This window comes from Bos javanicus, chromosome 5, assembly GCF_032452875.1.
Source record: "Bos javanicus breed banteng chromosome 5, ARS-OSU_banteng_1.0, whole genome shotgun sequence".
Taxonomy (NCBI): Eukaryota; Metazoa; Chordata; class Mammalia; order Artiodactyla; family Bovidae; genus Bos; species Bos javanicus.
In genome coordinates, this window is record NC_083872.1 from 107,310,908 (window position 1) to 107,332,166 (window position 21,259).

The 21,259-nt window shown below is 47.8% G+C and overlaps 2 protein-coding genes across 5 annotated transcripts in view; both read right to left on the bottom strand.

Moving 5' to 3' along the window:
- Positions 1–10,705, bottom strand: part of TULP3 (TUB like protein 3) — a 30,073-nt gene extending 19,368 nt beyond the window's left edge. The window contains exon 1 of one of the 3 annotated variants that reach the window (XM_061418230.1): positions 10,596–10,705. In XM_061418230.1, the coding sequence (XP_061274214.1) occupies positions 10,596–10,636 (41 nt within the window). In that variant the 5' untranslated portion in view covers positions 10,637–10,705. Of the gene's footprint in view, positions 1–1,802; positions 2,590–10,550 lie in introns of those variants that run through there. The other 2 variants (XM_061418229.1, XM_061418231.1) reach the window with 2 other exon arrangements.
- Positions 10,706–11,665: 960 nt separating this feature from the next.
- RHNO1 (RAD9-HUS1-RAD1 interacting nuclear orphan 1) lies at positions 11,666–21,205 on the bottom strand. 2 transcript variants are annotated; one of them, XM_061418236.1, is made up of 3 exons: positions 21,131–21,205; positions 14,478–14,732; positions 11,666–12,892 (listed from the first exon to the last, which is right to left on the bottom strand). In XM_061418236.1, the coding sequence occupies exons 2-3, from the start codon at positions 14,646–14,648 to the stop codon at positions 12,338–12,340; spliced, it is 726 nt and encodes a 241-aa protein (XP_061274220.1). In that variant the 5' UTR covers positions 14,649–14,732; positions 21,131–21,205; the 3' UTR covers positions 11,666–12,337. The 2 variants fall into 2 exon arrangements, with proteins under 2 accessions (XP_061274220.1, XP_061274221.1); XM_061418237.1 differs by lacking the exon at positions 21,131–21,205 and adding an exon at positions 21,038–21,106.
- Positions 21,206–21,259: the final 54 nt, after the last annotated feature.

Below are 21,259 nucleotides of genomic sequence, written 5' to 3' on the forward strand. Positions count from 1 at the left end.
TCATTGGAAAAGTCCCTGATGCTGGGAAAGATTTCAGGCAGAAGAGGAGGACATCAGAGGACAAGACGGCTGGATGGCATCATGGATGCAATGAACATGAACTTGGGCAAATTTCAGATGGTGAGGGACAGAGCGGCCTGGTGTGCTGCAGTCCAAAGAGGCTGCAAAGAATCAGGCACTACGGGGAGACTGAACAACAACCACCACCTTTACATTTAAGAATAACAACACTAAGTGTTTAATCATCTCATTTTTTCCCTAGCTTAAAAGAGACACAAATAGACAAAAATAAGAGATATGGTACACTCTTCACCTTGACTTTGTGGGCCCCTATCTAGGTATGCTCCTGATTTCCTGTCTTTAATCCTCATTCACATATTTTTAAATCAAGCTTTATGTATACAGTGCAAGAATATTATGAGTATTCAGTGAAAATTAGTATACACTTGAAAAAGTCCTATATAAAACAAATAAGACAAAAAATAAACTCACTGTTACAGACTAGTATTTTCAACAACTACTGCTATGAAACTGCTTTTCCTCCATCTCACTGGTCCCTCTTCACTAAACCAGAATTGTGAGCATGGGGAAAAAAATCATTCTATCTCAGAACTTCCCTGGTTGTCCAGTGGTTAAGAATCTGCCTTGCAATGCAGGGGACAAAGGTTTGGTCCCCGATGGGGAACTAAGACCCCACATGCTTCAGGGCTCCTGAGCCCACGCACCACAACGAGAGAGTCCTTGAACCGCAACAAAAGCTCCCGTGGGCCACAACTAAGACCTGACACAGCTAAACAAACAAGTGTTTTTAAACGCTCTAAAACCATTTTATTCCCCATAAAATACTAAAACCTTTCCAATGATGCTAGATTCTGAAATACAACTAAAATCCTCAAACATTTCTCTTACGGCCTCTAACAGTGAAGAAGACAGGTGTGTCTTTAATGCCTTATCTCAACACCACTAATTCCTTTCATCAAGCCTGGGCAAGACGGCCAATTTAAATAAACAGTGTGGTATATTCAAAGCATTCTGACCTGAACAGAAGAGGCACTAAAAAGATGTTATATAATTGTAACATTTAGATCCCTTCTGTACTTCAAAAGTTACACTTTCTCTGAGCTCTAGTTTTAAATTATAACTTAGCAGAAATAATTAAGATTTTTATACACTTATAATAACTCTGAACTAGGATTTCTGGTCAAACTGTATTATGATCTTACTAAACTTGCATTCGTTGCTTTAATATTCTCTTTTCTTCATTTCAAACCAAGTTGTTGAATAGCAAGCCTAAACAAGCCTGGTTAGCAAATCTACACAAAACAAAACGAAGTTCTACAGAACAGAGGGAGAATCATTAACTCAGAGGGAAAGTTAACACCAGAGAACTGTTAACTCAGAGGGAGCTATCTGTTCAAGGTCAGAAAGTGGATGAGTGGACGAGCTAGAGTTCAGCCTCAGCCCCACAGCACCTGCCTCAGCGTGCAGACTGCACCTTCCCCACAAATATTCAAATGGTCAGCAGAGAGTCTGGGATTTCATTATTATGGCATTTCAACAAGTCTGCCAAGAAGCTTTTCAGTCAGAATGTCAGTTCATGGGTATTTTTAGGCAGCAGAATTTCCAAGCCAGTGAATGGATTTTGAAGATGCCCATGGGAGCAGTTGATCACAGGTTATAAATACTATTGGAAAAGGGTCATCAGATTTCATCGTGTCTGAACTGATCATGGCGTCAAGTACTTGGGTCAACAGCTATTACTAAAAGCATTTTTCTCTAAGTCAACTGACAAGTAGATTCACCTTGTCCAAATCCCAAATGTCAATACTGGAGGCGTAGTTTCACATGCAGTGAGACCCAAGAGTACATCTGGCTGGAACAAAACACTGCTTCAGTGAGAAGGCACAAAGATCAAATTAGAAAGGCCAGAAAAGACTCCACAGAAACCTACCCTGCCTCACGCAGGAGAACTGTTAATATTCCGGGCTCAGCGGTTTGTTACTTGAGTGACTGCCACAATCTGGGACTAACTTAATTGAGGCAAGGGAACGAAAACCCATTTCCTAAGAGGCCCATTTAGAAAAGACAATCAGAGAGAAGGGAGAACTGCCTGGGGAGAGAGAGGCAGTGAGAAGGGAAACTTGGCAGCTGATGAGAGGATTCATTTGGCCCCAGAGAACACAGTGAAGAAAACTGCTTCAGATGAAGAAGCCCTCTCTCTCATTCTGCATGTCACACACGACGAAGGCTTTAAAAAGCATTCTTTTTAGTGAGCCCAACAGAAAAGTTATTTAAAACGAATGACTTTATGCAGAAGTTAAACTATCCGTTTATTCCTCACAGATTTTAAAAAGGACACAACTGAGAATTCAAGTTCACTTCACCTCCTGCTGGGCTGTCCTCTTCTCAGGGGTTTCAGTTTCTCTCTGGTAATGTCATTTCCTTCTCTCTCATGTAAAGATCAAAGTACATTGTTCTGGACGTCCCCGGTGGTCCAGAGGTTAAGAACCCGCCTGTCAATGCAGGGACGAAGATTTGATCCCCGGTCTGGGAAGACAGCACGTGGGGCAACTACTGAGCCTGCGCTCTGGAGCCCAGACTCCACAATGAGAAGCCACGGCAATGGCAAACACGCACGGCAACTGGAGAGTAGCCCCCGCTCGCGGCAACTAGAGAAAGCTCCTAAGCAGCCAGGAAGACGCAGCACAGCCAAAAATCAAAGTGGCAAAGAGCAAGTACATTCTTTTGCCTTAGGACACCAACTAAATCCTTCCACTCCCATTCCACTGGATGGAATCAGTACTCATTAGTACTTTGCTAGGATGTCTGATTTCTTCAACCTTGCTCTAAAAATAATCAGAATGTAATCAGTAGCAGCTGTTACCGGTTATGTGCATAAATGGCATCCAGAAATATCTGGAATGGATATCTTAATAGTAAGTGAGAAGAAGAAGAGAGGAGATTAGAAGTCAAAAGCCCAGTTTTAAGTCTAGATTTCACTTCTGACCACCTCATTTACCTGCCACGCAACTTGGCTGTACTGCACCTTTTCTGAGCCTTAATCTCCCCACCTATAACATGAAGACAGTGTCAGAAGCCCTGATTTCTGCAGAGCTGTGAAGCTCAGAAGACATCACGTATGTGAAAGCTCTCTGTACTCTGCAAGGATACGCAAATGTAAATCATCATCATGGATTCCTTTATCTTGACAGATCTTCCCTCTCTGAAAGCACAGCTCACCAGCCTTCCTCAGTCAAAACATCTCCCTCTGCTTTGCTTCTGGCTTATGTGATGTATCAAATTCTCATAAGAAAATTACACTGAATTTCAATAGGAAAACAAATCAATCCTCTATAAACTTGCTTCATTCTAAAACTGAAAATCGAATTTATGGACTTTTCCTCCAGCAAATCTAAGAAGCAATGATTTATTTTTCAAGAAGCGTGTCTGAAAATTATTTTTCAGACAAGTCTTATTTTCTATACGTTAATTATCACACAGAAAAAAAGCTTGAAGCAACCACTATAGCTCATATTCTAAAAATATATCTTGCCCATGATCAAGGTAGGTTCAGTGTTTAGACAATCGTCAGTCACTCAGTCGTGTCTGACTCTTTGACCCCATGAATTGCAGCACGCCAGGCCTCCCTGTCCATCACCACTCCCGGAGTTCACCCAGACTCACGTCCATCGAGTCAGTGATGCCATCCAGCCATCTCATCCTCTGCGTCCCCTTCTCCTCCTGCCCCCAATCCCTCCCAGCATCAGAGTCTTTTCCAATGAGTCAACTCTTCGCATGAGGTGGCCAAAGTATTGGAGTTTCAGCTTTAGCATCATTCCTTCCAATGAACGCCCAGGACTGGTCTCCTTCAGGATGGACTGGTTGGATCTCCTTGCAGTCCAAGGGACTCTCAAAAGTCTTCTCCAACACCACAGTTCAAAAGCATCAATTCTTCAGTGCTCAGCCTTCTTCACAGTCAACTCTCACATCCATACATGACCACAGGAAAAACCACAGCCTTGACTAGACGAACCTTTGTTGGCAAAGTAATATCTCTGCTTTTGAATATGCTATCTAGGTTGGTCATAACTTTCCTTCCAAGGAGTAAGCATCTTGTAATTTCATGGCTGTAGTCACCATCTGCAGTGATGGAGCCCCCAAAAATAAAGTCTGACACTGTTTCCCCATCTATTTCCCATGAAGTGATGGGACCAGATGTCATGATCTTAGTTTTCTGAATGTTGAGCTTTAAGCCAACGTTTTCACTCTCCACTTTCACTTTCATCAAGAGGCTTTTTAGTTCCTCTTCACTTTCTGCCCTAAGGGTAGTGTCATCTGCATATCTGAGGTTATTGATATTTCTCTCGGCAATCTTGATTCCAGCTTGTGCTTCTTCCAGCCCAGTGTTTCTCATGATGTACTCTGCATAGAAGTTAAATAAGCAGGGTGACAATATACAGTCTTGACGTACTCCTTTTCCTATTTGGAACCAGTCTGTTGTTCCATGTCCAGTTCTAACTGTTGCTTCCTGACCTGCATACAAATTTCTCAAGAGGCAGGTCAGGTGGTCTGGTATTCCCATCTCTTTCAGAATTTTCCAGTTTATTGTGATCCACACAGTCAAAGGCTTTGGTATAGTCAATAAAGCAGAAATAGATGTTTTTCTGGAACTCTCTTGGTTTTTCAACGATCCAGCAGATGTTGGCAATTTGATCTCTGGTTCCTCTGCCTTTCCTAAAACCAGCTTGAACATCTGGAAGTTCACGGTTCATGTATTGCCGAAGCTTGGCTTGGAGAATTTTGAGCATTACTTTACTAGTGTGTGAGATGAGTGCAATTGTGTGGTAGTTTGAGCATTCTTTGGCATTGCCTTTCTTTGGGATTGGAATGAAAACTGACCTTTTCCAGTCCTGTGGCCATTGCTGAGTTTTCCAAATTTGCTGACATATTGTGCAGCACTTAGACAGCATCATCTTTCAGGATTTGAAATAGCTCAACTGGAATTCCATCACCTCCACTAGCTTTGTTCATAGTGATGCTTTCTAAGGCCCACTTGACTTCACATTCCAGCATGTCTGGCTTAGGTGAATGATCACACCATCATGATTATCTGGGTCGTGAAGCTCTTTTTTGTACAGTTCTTCTGTGTATTCTTGCCATCTCTTAATATCTTCTGCTTCTGTTAGGTCCATACCATTTCTGTCCTTTATTGACCCCATCTTTGCATGAAATGTTCCCTTCAATGAAACTAAGCCATGTGGGGCCACCCAAGACGGGCGGGTCATGGTGGAGAGGTCTGACAGAATGTGGTCCACTGGAGAAGGGAATGCTGAACCACTTCAGTATTCTTGCCTTAAGAATCCCATGAATAGTATGAAAAGGCAAAATGATAGGATACTGAAAGCGGAACTCCCCAGGTCGGTCAGATCAGATCAGATCAGATCAGTCACTAGTCGTGTCCAACTCTTTGTGACCCCATGAATTGCAGCACGCCAGGCCTCCCTGTCCATCACCAACTCCCGGAGTTCACCCAGACTCACGTCCATCGAGTCAGTGATGCCATCCAGCCATCTCATCCTCTGTCGTCCCCTTCTCCTCCTGCCCCCAATCCCTCCCAGCATCAGAGTCTTTTCCAATGAGTCAACTCTTCGCATGAGGTGGCCAAAGTACTGGAGTTTCAGCTTTAGCATCATTCCTTCCAAAGAAATCCCAGGGCTGGTCTCCTTCAGAATGGACTGGTTGGATCTCCTTGCAGTCCAAGGGACTCTCAAGAGTCTTCTCCAACACCACAGTTCAAAAGCATCAATTCTTCGGTGCTCAGCCTTCTTCACAGTCCAACTCTCACATCCATACATGACCACAGGAAAAACCATAGCCTTGACTAGACGAACCCCAGGTCGGTAGGTGCCCAATATGCTACAGGAGATCAGTGGAGAAATAACTCCAGAAGGAATGAAGGGAAGGAACCAAAGCAAAAACAATACCCAGTTGTGGATGTGACTGGTGATAGAAGCAAAGTCCGATGCTGTAAAGAGCAATATTGCATAGGAACCTGGAATGTTAGGTCCATGAATCAAGGCAAATTGGAAGTCATCAAACAGGAGATGGCAAGAGTGAACGTAGACATTCTAGGAATCAGCGAACTAAAATAGACTGGAATGGGTGTATTTAACTCAGATGACCATTATATCTACTACTGTGGGCAGGAATCCCTTAGAAGAAATGGAGTAGCCATCATGGTCAACAAGAGTCTGAAATGCAGTACTTCGATGCAATCTCAAAAACGACAGAATGATCTCTGTTCGTTTCCAAGACAAACCATTCAATATCACGGTGATCCAAGCCTATGCCCCAACCAGTAACGCTAAAGAAGCTGAAGTTGAACGGTTCTATGAAGACCTACAAGACCTTTTAGAACTAACACCCCCAAAAGATGTCCTTTTCATTATAGGGGACTGGAATGCAAAAGTAGGAAGTCAAAAAACACCTGGAGTAACAAGCAAATTTGGCCTTGGAATACGGAATGAATCAGGGCAAAGGCTAATAGAGTTTTGCCAAGAGAACACACTGGTCATAGCAAACACCCTCTTCCAACAACACAAGAGAAGACTCTACACATGGACATCACCAGATGGTCAATACCAAAATCAGATTGATTATATTCTTTGCAGCCAAAGATGGAGAAGCTCTATACAGTCAGCAAAAACAAGACCGGGAGCTGACTGTGGCTCAGATCATGAATTCCTTATTGCCAAATTCAGACTTAAATTGAAGAAAGTAGGGAAAACCACTAGACCATTCAGGTATGACCTAAATCAAATCCCTTAGGATTATACACTGGAAGTGACAAATAGATTAAAGGGACTAGATCTGATAGACAGATTGCCTGATGAACTATGGACGAAGGTTAGTGACATTGTACGAAAGACAGGGATCAAAACCATCCCCATGGAAAAGAAATGCAAATAAGCAAAATGGCTGTCTGGGGAGGCCTTACAAATAGCTGTGAAAAGAAGAGAAGCGAAAAGTAATGGAGAAAAGGAAAGATATTCCCATCTGAATGCAGAGTTCCAAAGAATAGCAAGGAGAGGTAAGAAAGCCTTCCTCAGCGATCAATGCAAAGAAATAGAGGAAAACAACAGAATAGGAAAGACGAGAGATCTCTTCAAGAGAATTAGACTATCGTATCCCACCCTAAAACTAAAATCATCATATTTTAAGAACAGTAAATGAGGGACTTCCTTGGTGGTCCAGGGTTAAGACGGTGCTTCCAACGAAGGCACGGGTTCAATCACTGGTCAGGGAACTAAGATCCCATATTCTGCATGGTTCAACCAAAAATTAAAAAAAAAGAAAATTTAAGTAGCAGAAAAAAAAATCCAAACTTTTTAAAAGTAGCACAAACAAACAAAAAAATCCAACATGCCATAAATTCAAGACAGTATTTTTCAATGTATGGGTCACAGAATGATTCCCGGATATTTGTTAAGAGCTAACATACTTGTGCCTCAGCTGAGTTCTATCAAATCAGAATCACGGAAATCAGCACTGTGACAAGCAATGTGAAAATTCTGACATACTCACTTGTTTACAAAAATAAAACATAAAGAATAGGAAAGGAAAAGATGAGATTACTTAATATACAGAAAATCTTTAGAAGATCCCCCTAAGAAACCTACCAATGAGCAAACTGTGACATGAGAGACAACGAGAAGACATACTTTTCAGAGAATATAGTTTTGTACCTTTCAAAATTTGTTACTGAAATATGTTATTTTATTAATTCGGTATAAATCATTAAGGGAATCCAAAGAAACCCTGTTATTCCAGAGGAGAAAACTGAAGCCAGACAAGTAGCTGAGGGGCTCCAGGTGGCACTGAGAGGCAGTGAGGAAGCTGGGACTGGAGTCAGGAACCCAGTGGGAGCCTCCAGCACTCGCCCCACCTCAGTGCCTGGTGGTAAAGCAGAAAGGACCACCTGATAAACACTAGGGCACTACTCTCATCACCTTCAGAACAGGGGCCTCCCAGAGGTCCTGGTGACCCCTATGATACAATCCCTTTATTCCAGAGATCATTCCTGCTAACCATGAGTGCTGTCACAGCAGTCCTAAGGCAAAGGGTCAGCGATGACAATCCTCATTATCAAGACTCATGACAAGTACTGAGAGTCAACAAAGACAGCACATCCACCAGCACGTGGACAGGGTGTCTCTTCTCAAGCATCAGTGGAGTCAAGCTCTAACCAAGCCAGGACAATGCTGTAGGCCTTACTAAGCACAAGAACGTCTGGTGAGGCAGCACAGACTTAATACAAAGAGCATCTTCCTAAGGAACTGGCTCAGAGGAAATAAAGGAAAGCAGACCACAGGAAGTCTCAGTTTGAAAGAAGCCTTAGCAATTTCACTGTTAACTGTACTCAACATACCTAAGGGAATTATCAAGGCCCCTTCCAAGGCCTCAGACCCAGGTTCAATCCCTGGGTGAGGGAGATCCCCTGGAGAAGGGAATGGCAACCCACTCCAATATTCTTGCCTGGGAAATCCACGGACAGAGGAGCCTGGTGGGCTATAGTTAATGAGGTTGCAAAGAGTTGGACGTGACTGAGAAACACACACACACACACACACACACACACCCCCACACACACACGTCCAGTCCTCAAATCCTCTAACTTGGAGGAAGACAGCTTCCACTCTTCCTCTGAGCAACTCAAGCACACTTTCCCTCTTGGTAAGAAGAGATGTTAACTTTTTCTTTCAGTGGACACAAAGGCAGGGGAAACAGCACAATTTCCACAGGAAAGAATAAGACAAGCTGGAAATGAAAACTATTCCAAAGAATGTCTGAGTCTCTTTGCTTGGAAAGGAAATGTATTACAGGGGTTATTCTTGCTTTCCTAGGTCTCTATGAAGTCCTCATATTTGGAGAAATACATGCACGATGGATGTCAGAAGGATTTTACTATAGCTCTTGATAATGTCCAGATACACTGTAGTCTTGCATTAGTTAATCTAAGCATATTCAAGCACTGGGGAAGTCTGTTTACCAACAATTAGCTCATCTGATGAAACATCTGAAAAAGAGAGAAGGTGAAAGAGGACAGCAAGCCTGGCCAAGACATAACCCCCAGCCACCACTACTGGCTGCATTTCTGAAAAAAAACCACGGCATGTGGACAAACCAGAGACCAGGACTTCCGTAGTCGGCTCTGGGTCACCAGGTCGCATCACGCGGAGCAGCCTCTCCCACCATATCTTCAATCCTGTATCAGGAACACAGAGCCAGGAAGGCTCAGGTTCCAAGCACTGGCCAAGCACTGCTGTCATCTCCAGGGGAATCTACAACACAAGCGCCTAACTCAGCCAAGGGGCTGAGAGTGCTGTTTCTAATTCCATCTCCAGTTTCCACTAAATAGTTCAGATACAGGAAAAATGTTCCGTGTATTTGCTCATAATTTTTCTACTTTGTTGAAAATAACTCTGGGGAAACGGTCTCATCACTCAAAAGAAGAATAAGGAAAAAAAAGTCACACGAAACTTTAAAAAGTCAGATGCTATCCTTCACACTGAAAAGTACTCATACCGAAAACTCTATCCATGTATCTCATCAAAAACATCCAAAACATACAACGTGAAGCCAAAAAAAGCAAGAGACATTCATTCCACTCCCCTCTCGGCAACAAGTCAGTTAACCAATGACAGAACATACGGCAGGAGAAACATTTGGTGACTCACACATTCCTCTTTGAAGTCAATTTTCAGATTAAAGAGCTGGTTTCTCTGGGAAGACAAAGAGGGACAAACGACAATTATCCCTTGAAACTTCAGGTCCAAAGAATCAAAAACCATTTTGCCTCTTGGTCTCTCAAAGTCAATTCCATTTCTTTTTCCCCAAAATCACGAGTCACACCAAACATCTGGTAGCCGGGAAATTTACTGCCTTAAATCCGTTCACTTAAGATTGACCGGATAGCCATGGCAGAGCGAGCACCACCCGAATTCAACGGATGATGCTGAATTTTAACTGGATGTCCGCCTTGCGCGTCCATATTTATACTTGTAAATGTCGGTTCTTCTCTCGACTTAAGAAACCAAAAAGCAGTGAACCAACTTCACAGAGCGTTGCTCTCACGTAAATAAAACCCGATGAAACAGAAAAACGGGTGTTGTCGGCACCAACGCCTCTCGGGCGACCAGCTTTTGAGTGGTTTCAGCTGCTGACCCAGGGCAGGGTCGGCCCGGCTCCGGACGCACGCCAGGCGGTACAGGGCAGCAGGCGGGCGCGGGCCCAGGCGAAGCCACCCCGCCTGCGCCTGGCCCGGCCTGCGCTGACTACCCGGAGAGCCCGCCCTGGGCCGGGATGCCGCCGCTCCCTCAACTGCTGGCCCCCAGAGCCACCCTGCACCCCCGGCCCAGGCCGAGCACCCCCTGGCTGACGCGTTCTGACGAGGCCGGACCGACCCCGCGGGTCCCGGCGCGACTGGACACGAGCTGGCCCTCGGCGTGGGGGCCCCGCGCCCCCCACTCCCCTCGGCGCCCAGCCCAGACCTCCACGGCCCTCTTGGGTCTCCGCCCGCCGCCATCGCTCCTGACCTGTCCCCGCGGGGGCCCGGGCGACGGAGCGACGACTCCATCCTGCAGCCCCGCGAGCGCCGACCGCGTCCACACCCGCGGCAGCTCCTGGCCAGCCTGGCGCAGCCGCCCCGCCCCGCAACCGCACCCCACACTGTCACCACCGCCCATTGGTCCGCGCGCCCGCCGCTCCGCGCCAATTGGCCACCGCACGCCCGACGCTCCGCGCCTATTGGTCCGCGCGCCCGCCGCTCCCACCGCCCCCGCGTGTGGGTTTCTAGGGGCGGCGACGCCGCTGGAGGGTTGCTAAGGGCGGGTTGCTACGCGCCGCTGGGCTGGAGCCCAGGTCCACACCCCAGTTGCGGCCGGGCGCCCCGGCTGCCCGCGCTCCCCTGCGGTCAGTACTCAGAGACCACCCAGGGCGCTTCCTGGGGGGCCGCCCTTCCGACCCCGAGACATTCCCGGAACCACACTTGCCAACCCAGCAGTCCTTCCCATCCATGAGCGGCCGCGCCCCCTATCCGCAGGACGCCTTCTGCCTGCCCTAGTCCTGCCCAGACTTAGGGCGTCCACGAACTTGCTTTGCACGCTTGCCTGACGGTCTTTTCCATCTCCCGCCCTTGACTGCCTGCCGGCCGTCTTCTAACGTCCGTATCCCGTAATGAGATCCGCTGTCGGATCCAGTAAATCTTGTCCCCAACTTATTCGCAGTTTTATGGTCCCTACAGAACATCCTGTCAAAACTCATCGCGTGTTGACTTTACGGCGTTCGACTTCGAAGCTAGTGTGACGTCCATGTTTTGAGTTTGTAAAACGCAGAAAACGTGGCACAAGCTAGGAGAGCCGAGCTCTGTGCTCGCCGGCCAGCCTCCACTCACTGTGTGACCCTAAACCCGGTTCATTATCTGTGCTTCAAATCCCCACATTGAAAATAATCCCTGCTTGTCTTGCTCTGGCTGGACCTGACACAGACTACGTTCTGAAGGCTGAGGGAATGGAGTGGAATGAGAAGCTACTTGTATGGGTGGGAAGAAAAGTAAGATATTTTGTTGACTGGACAGTCCCTCTGCATTAATAACAGTAAGAAGTAGTATTTGAAAAGATTACAGATTTATTTACATACATTTTAAACAGGACAAGAAATCATTTTCCCACCCTAGTTAATATTTGCAGGTTATTTCAACTGGAAACAAAAAAAATCAAAACATAGCAACCCTAAGTAACTTAATCATGTCCCCTTTATCTCCCTGGCAAACCCCCTTCACCATATTTATTACAACTCTCTCTTCACCCTGCCCTCTCAGATGAGCCAAGACTGCAGGGACAGCAGCTCAACTAGGAAAAGTCACAGTCTGCTTCAAGTTTTTCCATGTACTGGGTCAAAAAGGAAGCAGTCACTGAGTTGGTCCTCAAACATGTGGACTGAATTACTTTGAATGAGGTGATTAAAAGAATGAATAGATAGTGGGTAAAGGGAACAATTAAGAATGACCATTTATGGGGGGAGCGGAGGCAGTATTGCTGCATTAGTGTAGGTCAGAAGCAGGGTTCTCTGAAAACTCTGCAGCCATTTATTTACAGACATTCTAAACAGTTATATTTAAAATTTGTTAAACAGTTAATACACTAAAAATATGAAGTCAACTGTTTACGATACTAAAAACTGTTTATGACAAGATATTTTAAAAAGCAAATCTGGGAATTCAATTCCCTTTTGATTCCAGCAATCAATTTCTTGAGACCACGGATGTCTGGGAAATCAGTCAGTCTTTCACAAGGAACTGGCTTCTGCTCAGCTTTCCCCTCTCCCTGAGGTACGCGAACAGGTGTCGTCGCCTCCTCCATGTGACCTTTATCCCGTACTTCTCCTCTGGGGTGTCTGTAACCAGAACAGGCCCGGGCTCTGGGCTCTTGGGCGTGCTCGTGTGAAGGGAACAGCTGGGAAGGCTGTTTTCCCTCAGTTCAGAGGGAATGGGCTCTCCCTGCCCCGGGGATTCTGGGGTCTGGATGTCTGGGGGAATGAACACACACGGGAAGTCTGGAAATGTGTGTGCCGACAGCTCCCTGCAGCTCTGGGGGCTGAGCATGGGCACCAAGGGCCTTCCGGAAATGTCCTTTTCTGGTTGACTGGGGCCATCCCTGATTGCCAGGATCCCAGGTGTGGCTGAACTGGCAGAAGACTGCGGAGTCTCAAACGTTAGACATGGAAACCTGGAGCTGGTAGATTTTCGGCTTGAACGCCTTGCATGGTCTCGATGATGATGCTTCCGCTTGCCTGGAAACCAGCTTTCTGCTGTTGTATCAAACTGAGGTGATACCTAAGGATTCCAAAAGAAAGAAATAAAAGTGAAGCACGCTAACTCCCAGACACAAACCTAAGGAAACTGCATCAGAGGACCAGAATCCTAAATGGGGGCCCACAACAGCAATGGACTTAAAACAGCTGCCTGAGGGACTTCCCTGGTGGCACAGTAAGAATCTGCCTGCCAACGCAGGGGACATGGGTTCGATCCCTGGTACGAGAAGATCCTGCATGCTGTAGGGCAACTAAATCCATGCACCACAACTACAGAGTCCAGCTCTAGAACCCAGGAGCCACAACTGCTGAAGTTTGAGCGCCTAGAGCCCGTGCTCCACAACAAGAGAAGCTGCCGCAGTGAGAAGCCTGTGCACTACAATGGAGAGCAGCCCCTGCTTGCTGCAACTAGAGAAAGCCCAAGTGTAGTGGCAAATACCCAGCACGGCCAAAAAAAACAACCGCTGTCTGTCTTACTGGATAACCACCGGAAGGGATGCGGGCTTTGGGCAAGTTACTCAGCCTCCCTGGCTTCATCACACCCTACAGCTGCAACACACATAACCATCTCCCTTTCAGTTCTGAGGGCAGGCCCAGCTGTCGTCTTCACCACTGATGCCCAGCACCTAGCAGGGCGCCTGACACCTAGAGGACCCCAGTGTAGGAAGAAAGGGCTGAAGGCAGACCAGTGAGTGAGATCAGGCATGGAGAGCAGCAAGCAGGGCCTGGCACGTGGGGAGCACTCTGTTCGCATCCACGTGCTCATGCCTCCTCCCACCAACAGCGCTCTAACATCTACGCTTCCTCCCCACTCCTGAAGCCAGGGGTCCAGTTCTCCCCAGTACTCCTGCACCACATCTGTCAGGCGCTCTGGGGCAGAGCTCAGGCTTTTGTCTGGCTCTTCTGCTACACCACTTTCTGATACCCCATAGCTGTGTTCTCTTCCCGGGGCTTATAAACTGTCAAGACAGAACACATGCCATTTCTGAGAGTTTTTCTTCACCGTTTGGTCCATTAAACAGTAAACAGAGGGACTTCCCTGGCAGTCCATCAGTTGGGGCTCTCCATTTCCAAGGCAGGAGGTGTGCATTCCACCCCTGGTTGGGGAGTTAAGATCTCACAGGCCTTCCAGCCAAAAAAGACAAAGCATAAAACAGAAAAAATGGAAAAAAAAAAAACCAGAAAAAATGTTGGAACAAATTCAATAAAGAGTTTAAAAATGGTCCACATTAAAAAACCCCCCAAAAACAGTAAATAGACTACTTAGCTAAAAATTCCACCTCTCACGTGAAGCTCAGGGAACAATCTCATTTTTCACTCATTCTGCCATTTATCTGACTTTCTCACCCGGCTACCAGATACTTTTATACTGAACTCTTTCAGGGCAACTGGTGGGGGAAAGACTCCAATTCCAGTCCACCCACGCCCCAGCCTGAACTTAGGCGAAAAGATGCAGCAGAGAAGACGGCTGAGGACGGAGGGAAAGTGAGCACTGCCTCCTTGTCCCTGAGCCCGTGAGGCTCCTAATTCTTTGGCAGCCCTGGTCACGGGGCAGAGTATGCACTCTGAGAAGCCTGGCAGAGCAGAAATCAAGGCAGGAACCCTACCCAGGAAGTGATGGTGTTGTGGTCCACAGGCTTGCTGGGCACCTGTCTAGTGTGGGTGACCACGGGAAGCTGGGGAAATCGACAGCGGTGTTTGGGGGCCTCCAGTGGTTGTTGGTGGAATAGCAGCTGGGGTTTCTGGGCAGCTTGGCGGCGCTTTTTCCTGGGAGGCATCAACGGGTGAGAGAAGAGCAGTTAGCAACTGCATGATGCTGGCTGTCGGCAGGTCCGGGGAGAGGCTCCACTTCCAACCCATGCCTGCAGAGAAGAAACAAATGCCAGGAGAAAACAACCCGGTGATTCCCCAGCTCCTCCTCACACTCTGCCAGCCATTTCTGCTAGCAGCTTGCAGCCCTACCATAAGGGGTGGGCTGGCATACCTAGCCCAGCTTCCTACAGCTGCAACACACAGCACTTCCCACTCAACAAACATCACCCCAGTGAAAACTTATCGAGCGCGGCCTAAGCACCGTGCTGGGTGCTAGGAGTTCAAAGATGAATAACCACTTATTGCATCATCATTTATGGGGTGCCAATCACTTGTACTGAGTGACTTCACTTTCACTTTTCACTTTCATGCATTGGAGAAGGAAATGGCAACCCACTCCAGTATGGAAAATACTGGAGAATCCCAGGGACAGAGGAGCCTAGTGGGCTGCCGTCTATGGTGTCACACAGAGTCAGACACGACTGAAGTGACTTAGCAGCAACCACTTGTACAGACACGGCCCGTGCCTGTCTTCAAAGACCTGAAAGTCTAGCAGAGGGAGGCAGTTACAATAATGGGAGCCGTGCTTCCCTCCACTGCCCCCGGGGAGGCTCTCTGGGGAGGGTCACACCTGACCTAGGTACAGAAGGGCAGGAAAAGCCAAAAAACGAGGGGTGAGGGTGGGGGCTGGGGGCAGCTCCAGGCTGAGGAGCAGCACACACAAAGCAGAGACGTGAAGGAACTTGGTGAACCCAGGGACCGCATGGAGCTGGACACAGGGCAGGAGAAGACAAAAGAACACAGGCTCGACGTGGTATCAGGACCAGGTCGGAAAACCAGGTGGACCACCTGAGTTTGGACTCTGGCCTAAGTAGTCAGGGCAGATTCTCAAGCGGACAGATATCGTCACACTTGCATTTCTTTTTTCAACTTTTACCCCAGCTGATTTTGAACACAGGAAAAAAAACAAAGTTAATAACACGAGCTGCTATGTGCCCATCACTCAGCTCCAACAGCCATAAACCCACGACCAGTCACAACCCATCCACACCCCATCCATTTCCCCTATCGATTTATAATTCTCAAAACATGATATTCCCAGTCATGATATCATTCCTAGTAACACAACCCATATAAATATTTGAAAACTATAGGTATTATACGGGCTTCCCTTGTGGCTCAGCTAGTAGAGAATCTGTCTGCAATGCGGGAGACCTGGGTTCGAACCCTGGGTTGGGAAGATCCCCTGGAGAAGGGAAAGGCTACCCACTCCAGTATTCTGGCCTGCAGAATTCCATGGACTATATATATAGTCCATGGGGTCGCAAAGAGTCAGACACGACTTAGCGACTTTCACCTCACTTATAGGTATTATACATATTTATATACTAATGTATTAAATATACTTATTTATATACTATCCAGTTCAGTTCAGTTCAGTCACTCAGTCATGTCCGACTCTTTGCGACCCCATGAATTGCAGCACGCCAGGCCTCCCTGTCCATCACCAACTCCCGGAGTTCACTCAGACTCACGTCCATCGAGTCAGTGATGCCATCCAGCCATCTCATCCTCTGTTGTCCCCTTCTCCTCCTGCCCCCAGTCCCTCCCAGCATCAGAGTCTTTTCCAATGAGTCAACTCTTCACATGAGGTGGCCAAAGTACTGGAGTTTCAGCTTTAGCATCATTCCTTCCAAAGAAATCCCAGGGCTGATCTCCTTCAGAATGGACTGGTTGGATCTCCTTGCAGTTAGTATTCGTGTATTTACATACATTCATATGTTTGAATGTGCAAATTCCTTAAATAGTAAATATCCAGTGTTCACATTTTCAGTTGTCTCATAGGTACCATAATTTTTTCTGTGTGCTTTTGTCTTAAGACAGATCTTCCAGGCAACAGAGGCGAGAGCAAGTGTCCTGGAAGCAGAGGGACCAGTAAGGTTATTGTGTTGTCTGAGAACCGCTGGGGCCTGCACCCAGGCTGTGTCAGTAGAGATGGGAGGCTGGAGGCAGAGGCAGGGTCAACAGGCCCCACCGGCTAATGAAAAGTCTGAGACGGTGTCCAGGAAATCTAGCAATGGGAGGGGCCACCAGGCATCCAGGAGAGACAGTCACACGGCAGAGCAGGCGGGTTCCATCAGATAGCCATGACCCTTCATTCAGTGAACAACAAAGCCACACGCTCTGATCTGTGTTACTAGGCAGTGGAGAATCAGGTGAAGAAAAATAAGGACGAAGTCTCTACCCTCCGGAATCTAACATTTTAGGGAGAGCGCAGGTAGGAAATACATCCATTTGCTCATTCATTCATTCAACACATATTTACTGAGTGCCTACTGTGTTCTGGGCAGTTACGGGTGCTGGAAATATATACCAGGTTACAAAATTAAATCCCTGCCCTCGTGGTGCTTACATCTAGTTGAGGGAGTGATTAGAGGTACCGAGAAAAGTGAAATTGGCATTCAAGGCTGAGGTGACCCAGGCCTATTTGAGACAGGGTTGTCTGGCAAGGCCTATCTCAAAAACGATATTTGAGCAAAGACCTGAAGGCAGAAATGAGAACAAGCGGACAAAGGAAAGATGTGAGAAAGAATATTGCAGACTGAAAGAACAGTAAGTGCAAAGACTGCCAGATGGGACTGTGCCTGACTCGCTCAGGAAGCAGTAAGGCTCAGCAGGGCTAGACTGGAGAGTGGAAGGAAGTGAAGCCAGTTCACATGACACAAGGTCAAGGCAAGGTCAAGGCCTGGGTTGCATTATTCTCAGTGTGCTAGGAAGTCGCTGCAGGGTTCAGGACAGGGAAGGAACATAATCCGATTTATACTCTTACAAAATAACTCTTGGTGCTTTGTAAGGAAAGGTGGGTTGGGAAGAGGAAAGTGAAAGGGAAGTCGCTCAGTAATGTCCGACTCTTTGCAGCCCCATGGACTGTAGCTCCTCTGTCCATGGGATTTTCCAGGCAAGAATATTGGAGTGGGCTGCCATTTTCTTCTCCAGGAGATCTTCCCAACCCAGGGATTGAACCGGGGTCTCCTGCATTGCAGGCAGACACTTTACCGTCTGAGCCACTGAGAAGAGGGGGAATGGACAAAGGGAGCAAGTTAGAAGGCCCCCATGGGAGCCAGCGGAGAGATGACAGTGGTGGCAATATTTCCAGTGAGCAGTGCTCCAGTCAACAGCACGCTCAAAGTCCCCAGCCTCATGGGGACCCCACACTGTTTAGCAGTCCTACTGTGTCCTGATCAACTCATTTTCCCCACAAAGATCATCTTAAAACTTTAGAACTCCTCTCCCAACCAACTGCCTTACTTCCTCCTACACAAAGAACACAGGAGGCATCAAAGGAAACACCCTCAGCTTCCAGGAAGCAGCCACACATCTGCACCCTTTTCTGCTATAACCAGAGGTCGGTCCCTTTCGCTACAGGGGCCTCACCCTCTGCTGGGTTTTGGAGCCTGCCTCACTCTGTACACCTTTCTCAGGCAATCACCCGCTTACATGTCTATAACCACCTCGAAGTAGGTGAGTTAAGACTCAATGCAGGGGGCCCAGGTTCCGTCTTTGGTTGGGGAACTGGATCCCATATATCACAACTAAGACCTGGGGCAGCCAAATAAATAAAGAGTTCTTTTCAAAATACTAACAAAGGCAAATTTCTAAAATAAAAATACTCCTCTCTTGGGGAGGGCAGTTGAGGGGTAGGCAAAATAAATGACGGAGGTCAAGAGGTACAAACTTCCAGTTATAAAATAAATACACCGTAGGATGTAATATGGGGCTTCCCAGGTGGCACCAGTGGTAAAGAACCCGCTTGCCAATGTAGGAAATGTAAGAGAGAGATGTGGGTTCAATCTCTGGGTCAGGAAGCTCCCCTGGAGGAGGGCATGGCAACCCACTCCAGTATTCTTGCCTGGAGAATCCCCATGAACAGAGGAGACAAGTGGGCTACAGTCCCTGGAGCTACAGTTCATGTACAGTCTATGCGCTAGAGTTGCATAAGAGTCAGACACGACCGAAGCGACTTAGCACACACGCAAGGAATGTAATATACATTGTGGTCACTATAGTCAGTATTGTATTTCAAATCTGAAAGTTGCCAAGAAAATAAACTTAAAAGTTTTCATCACAGGACTTCCCTGGTGGTCTAGTGACTAAGACTCCACACTCCCAATGCAGGGGCCCAGGTTCGATCCCTGGTCAGAAACTAGATCCCACGTGATGCAACTAAGACCCAGCATAGCCAAATACATAAAAATATATTTTTTTTTTAAGTTCTCATGACAAGGCAAAAAGTTTTTGTCACTATGATGATGGGTGGTAACTAGACTTATTGTGATCACTTTGCAATGTATAATAAATACCAAATCATTATGTTGTACACCTAAAACTAACATAATGTGCTATGACAATTATACTTGTGGAGGGGTGGAGCTTAGATGTATGGGATTCAGTGATATAGTTCAGGATTAAATGTGGGATCACAATCAATGGCAATCTACTTTTGAGACTTGTTAGATGCAACTCAAAATTTGATAAAAAGCATTTCTCCTGTGTGAAAAATAATACTATTACCCTACCCTTCTCTCCTTCTCTCCACTACCCTTCAAGTTCCAATAATTATGGCCTGGTGTAATGCAGTAGTCTAACTGGTCTACCCTAACCTCTGGCACCCCCTGCCGGGGGACGTTTTGGAAATGCAAAGCTGATCTCCACTCCCTCCTGCTTGAAACGTTTGTTTGGGGCAAGAACGAAACTCCTCCGTGGTGGCTCAGGCCCTGTTGCTCTGGTTCCAGTGTCATCGCCCACAGTCCGCCCTTGTCGCTTAGCTCAAACCCCTCAGATATATTCTTCAGCCTTTGTGCTGCCCCTGCTTCCTCCTGTCATATGGTCCTTCAGTTCAGTCACTCAGTCGTGTCCGACTCTTTGTGACCCCATGAATCGCAGCACGCCAGGCCTCCCTGTCCATCACCAGCTCCCGGAGCTCACCCAAACTCATGTCCATCGAGTCGGTGATGCCATCCAGCCATCTCATCCTCTGTCGTCCCCTTCTCCTCCTGCCCCCAATCCCTCCCAGCATCAGTCTTTTCCAATGAGTCAACTCTTCGCATGAGGTCGCCAAAGTACTGGAGTTTCAGCTCTAGCATCATTCCTTCCAAAGAACAACCAGGGCTGATCTCCTTTAGAATGGACTGGTTGGATCTCCTTGCAGTCCAAGGGACTCTCAACAGTCTTCTCCAACACCACAGTTCAAAAGCATCAATTCTTCCGCGCTCAGCTTTCTTCACAGTCCAACTCTCACATCCATACATGACCACTGGAAAAACCATAGCCTTGACTAGACGGACCTTTGTTGGCAAAGTAATGTCTCTGCTTTTGAATATGCTATCTAGGTTGGTCATAACTTTCCTTCCAAGGAGTAAGCGTCTTTGTACCCCCTCAATTCCCTTGTCCTGGAGTGTCTCCTTCCCTTGTTTGCATAACGGCATCAGATCTCAGACCAAGCTTTCATTCAGTTCATCAGAAATGCCTTTCTGGGTACTTCCCTGGGGGAGGCGGGGGTTGCGGGGGTGGTGAGGTCCAGCGGCTGAGACTCTGCGCTCCCAAAGCATGGGGCACGGGTGAGATCCCTGGTCAGGAACTAGATGCCCCAGGCTACAACTAAGAGCTGGTGCAGCCAAATAAATAAATATTTTTTTAAAAAAGAAAGAAAAGAAATGCCTTTCTCACCTAACTTAAGGCAAAATCTCCTTATTTACATACTCAGTTATCCCTGAGCTCTGTTATCACTTCACAGCTGTAATTCTTCATTTGCTTAAATACGCAACTCGACGGGAGCTTGTGTGAGCCCCTCCTACCTCCCTACAGACTGTAAGCTCGGAAGAAAGACGCCAGTATCTCGCCCCGCCACTGCATCCCAGAGCCGCCCAGCACATGGCAGGCGCTCAACTAAAAACGTGCTAAATAAGCAAAACAAAGTCCATTACTACAAAGAAAAGACGGCGAGGGACCGGGCGGGAGGAGATCAGAGCTCCAAGATTCGGAGCGGAGGCGAAGGTCCGCGGCGTGCGCGATCATTTTTAAGGAAGGAACCAGAGCGAGGGGGTCGTAGCCCGCTTCGGGCTGCTCGGGGGGCCAGGACGCTCGCTGCCCGGGAGGTCGACGGCGGACAGTACCCCCGCAGCGAGAAACCGGGGACCGGGGGAGAGCACGGGGCGGCCGTGGGTCCCTACTGTCCCCCGGGGTCCCTCGCGTCCCACCGCGGAGCCCTCCTGCGCCCTCCCGCCACGAGCCTACGGCCCCACCCGCCGCCGCTCGGCCCGGCCGCCCGGTCAGCACGCCGCTCGGCTCGCCTCACCGGCCTCACCCGCCGCCGATCGGTCCGCCCTGCCTGCCCACCGAGGCAGACGATCCACCCGCCCACCTCGCCGGCCCCGCGGCGCCGCCTCACCTGCCCGTCCCGCCGCCGCCGCCACCGATACGCCCGCCTCTCCCGCCCTCCCGGCCCGGAGCCCCGCCCGCCGCCGGCGTCCCGGCCGAACGCGGATACAAAGCCGACGCTGATTGGTCACGCTCGTCA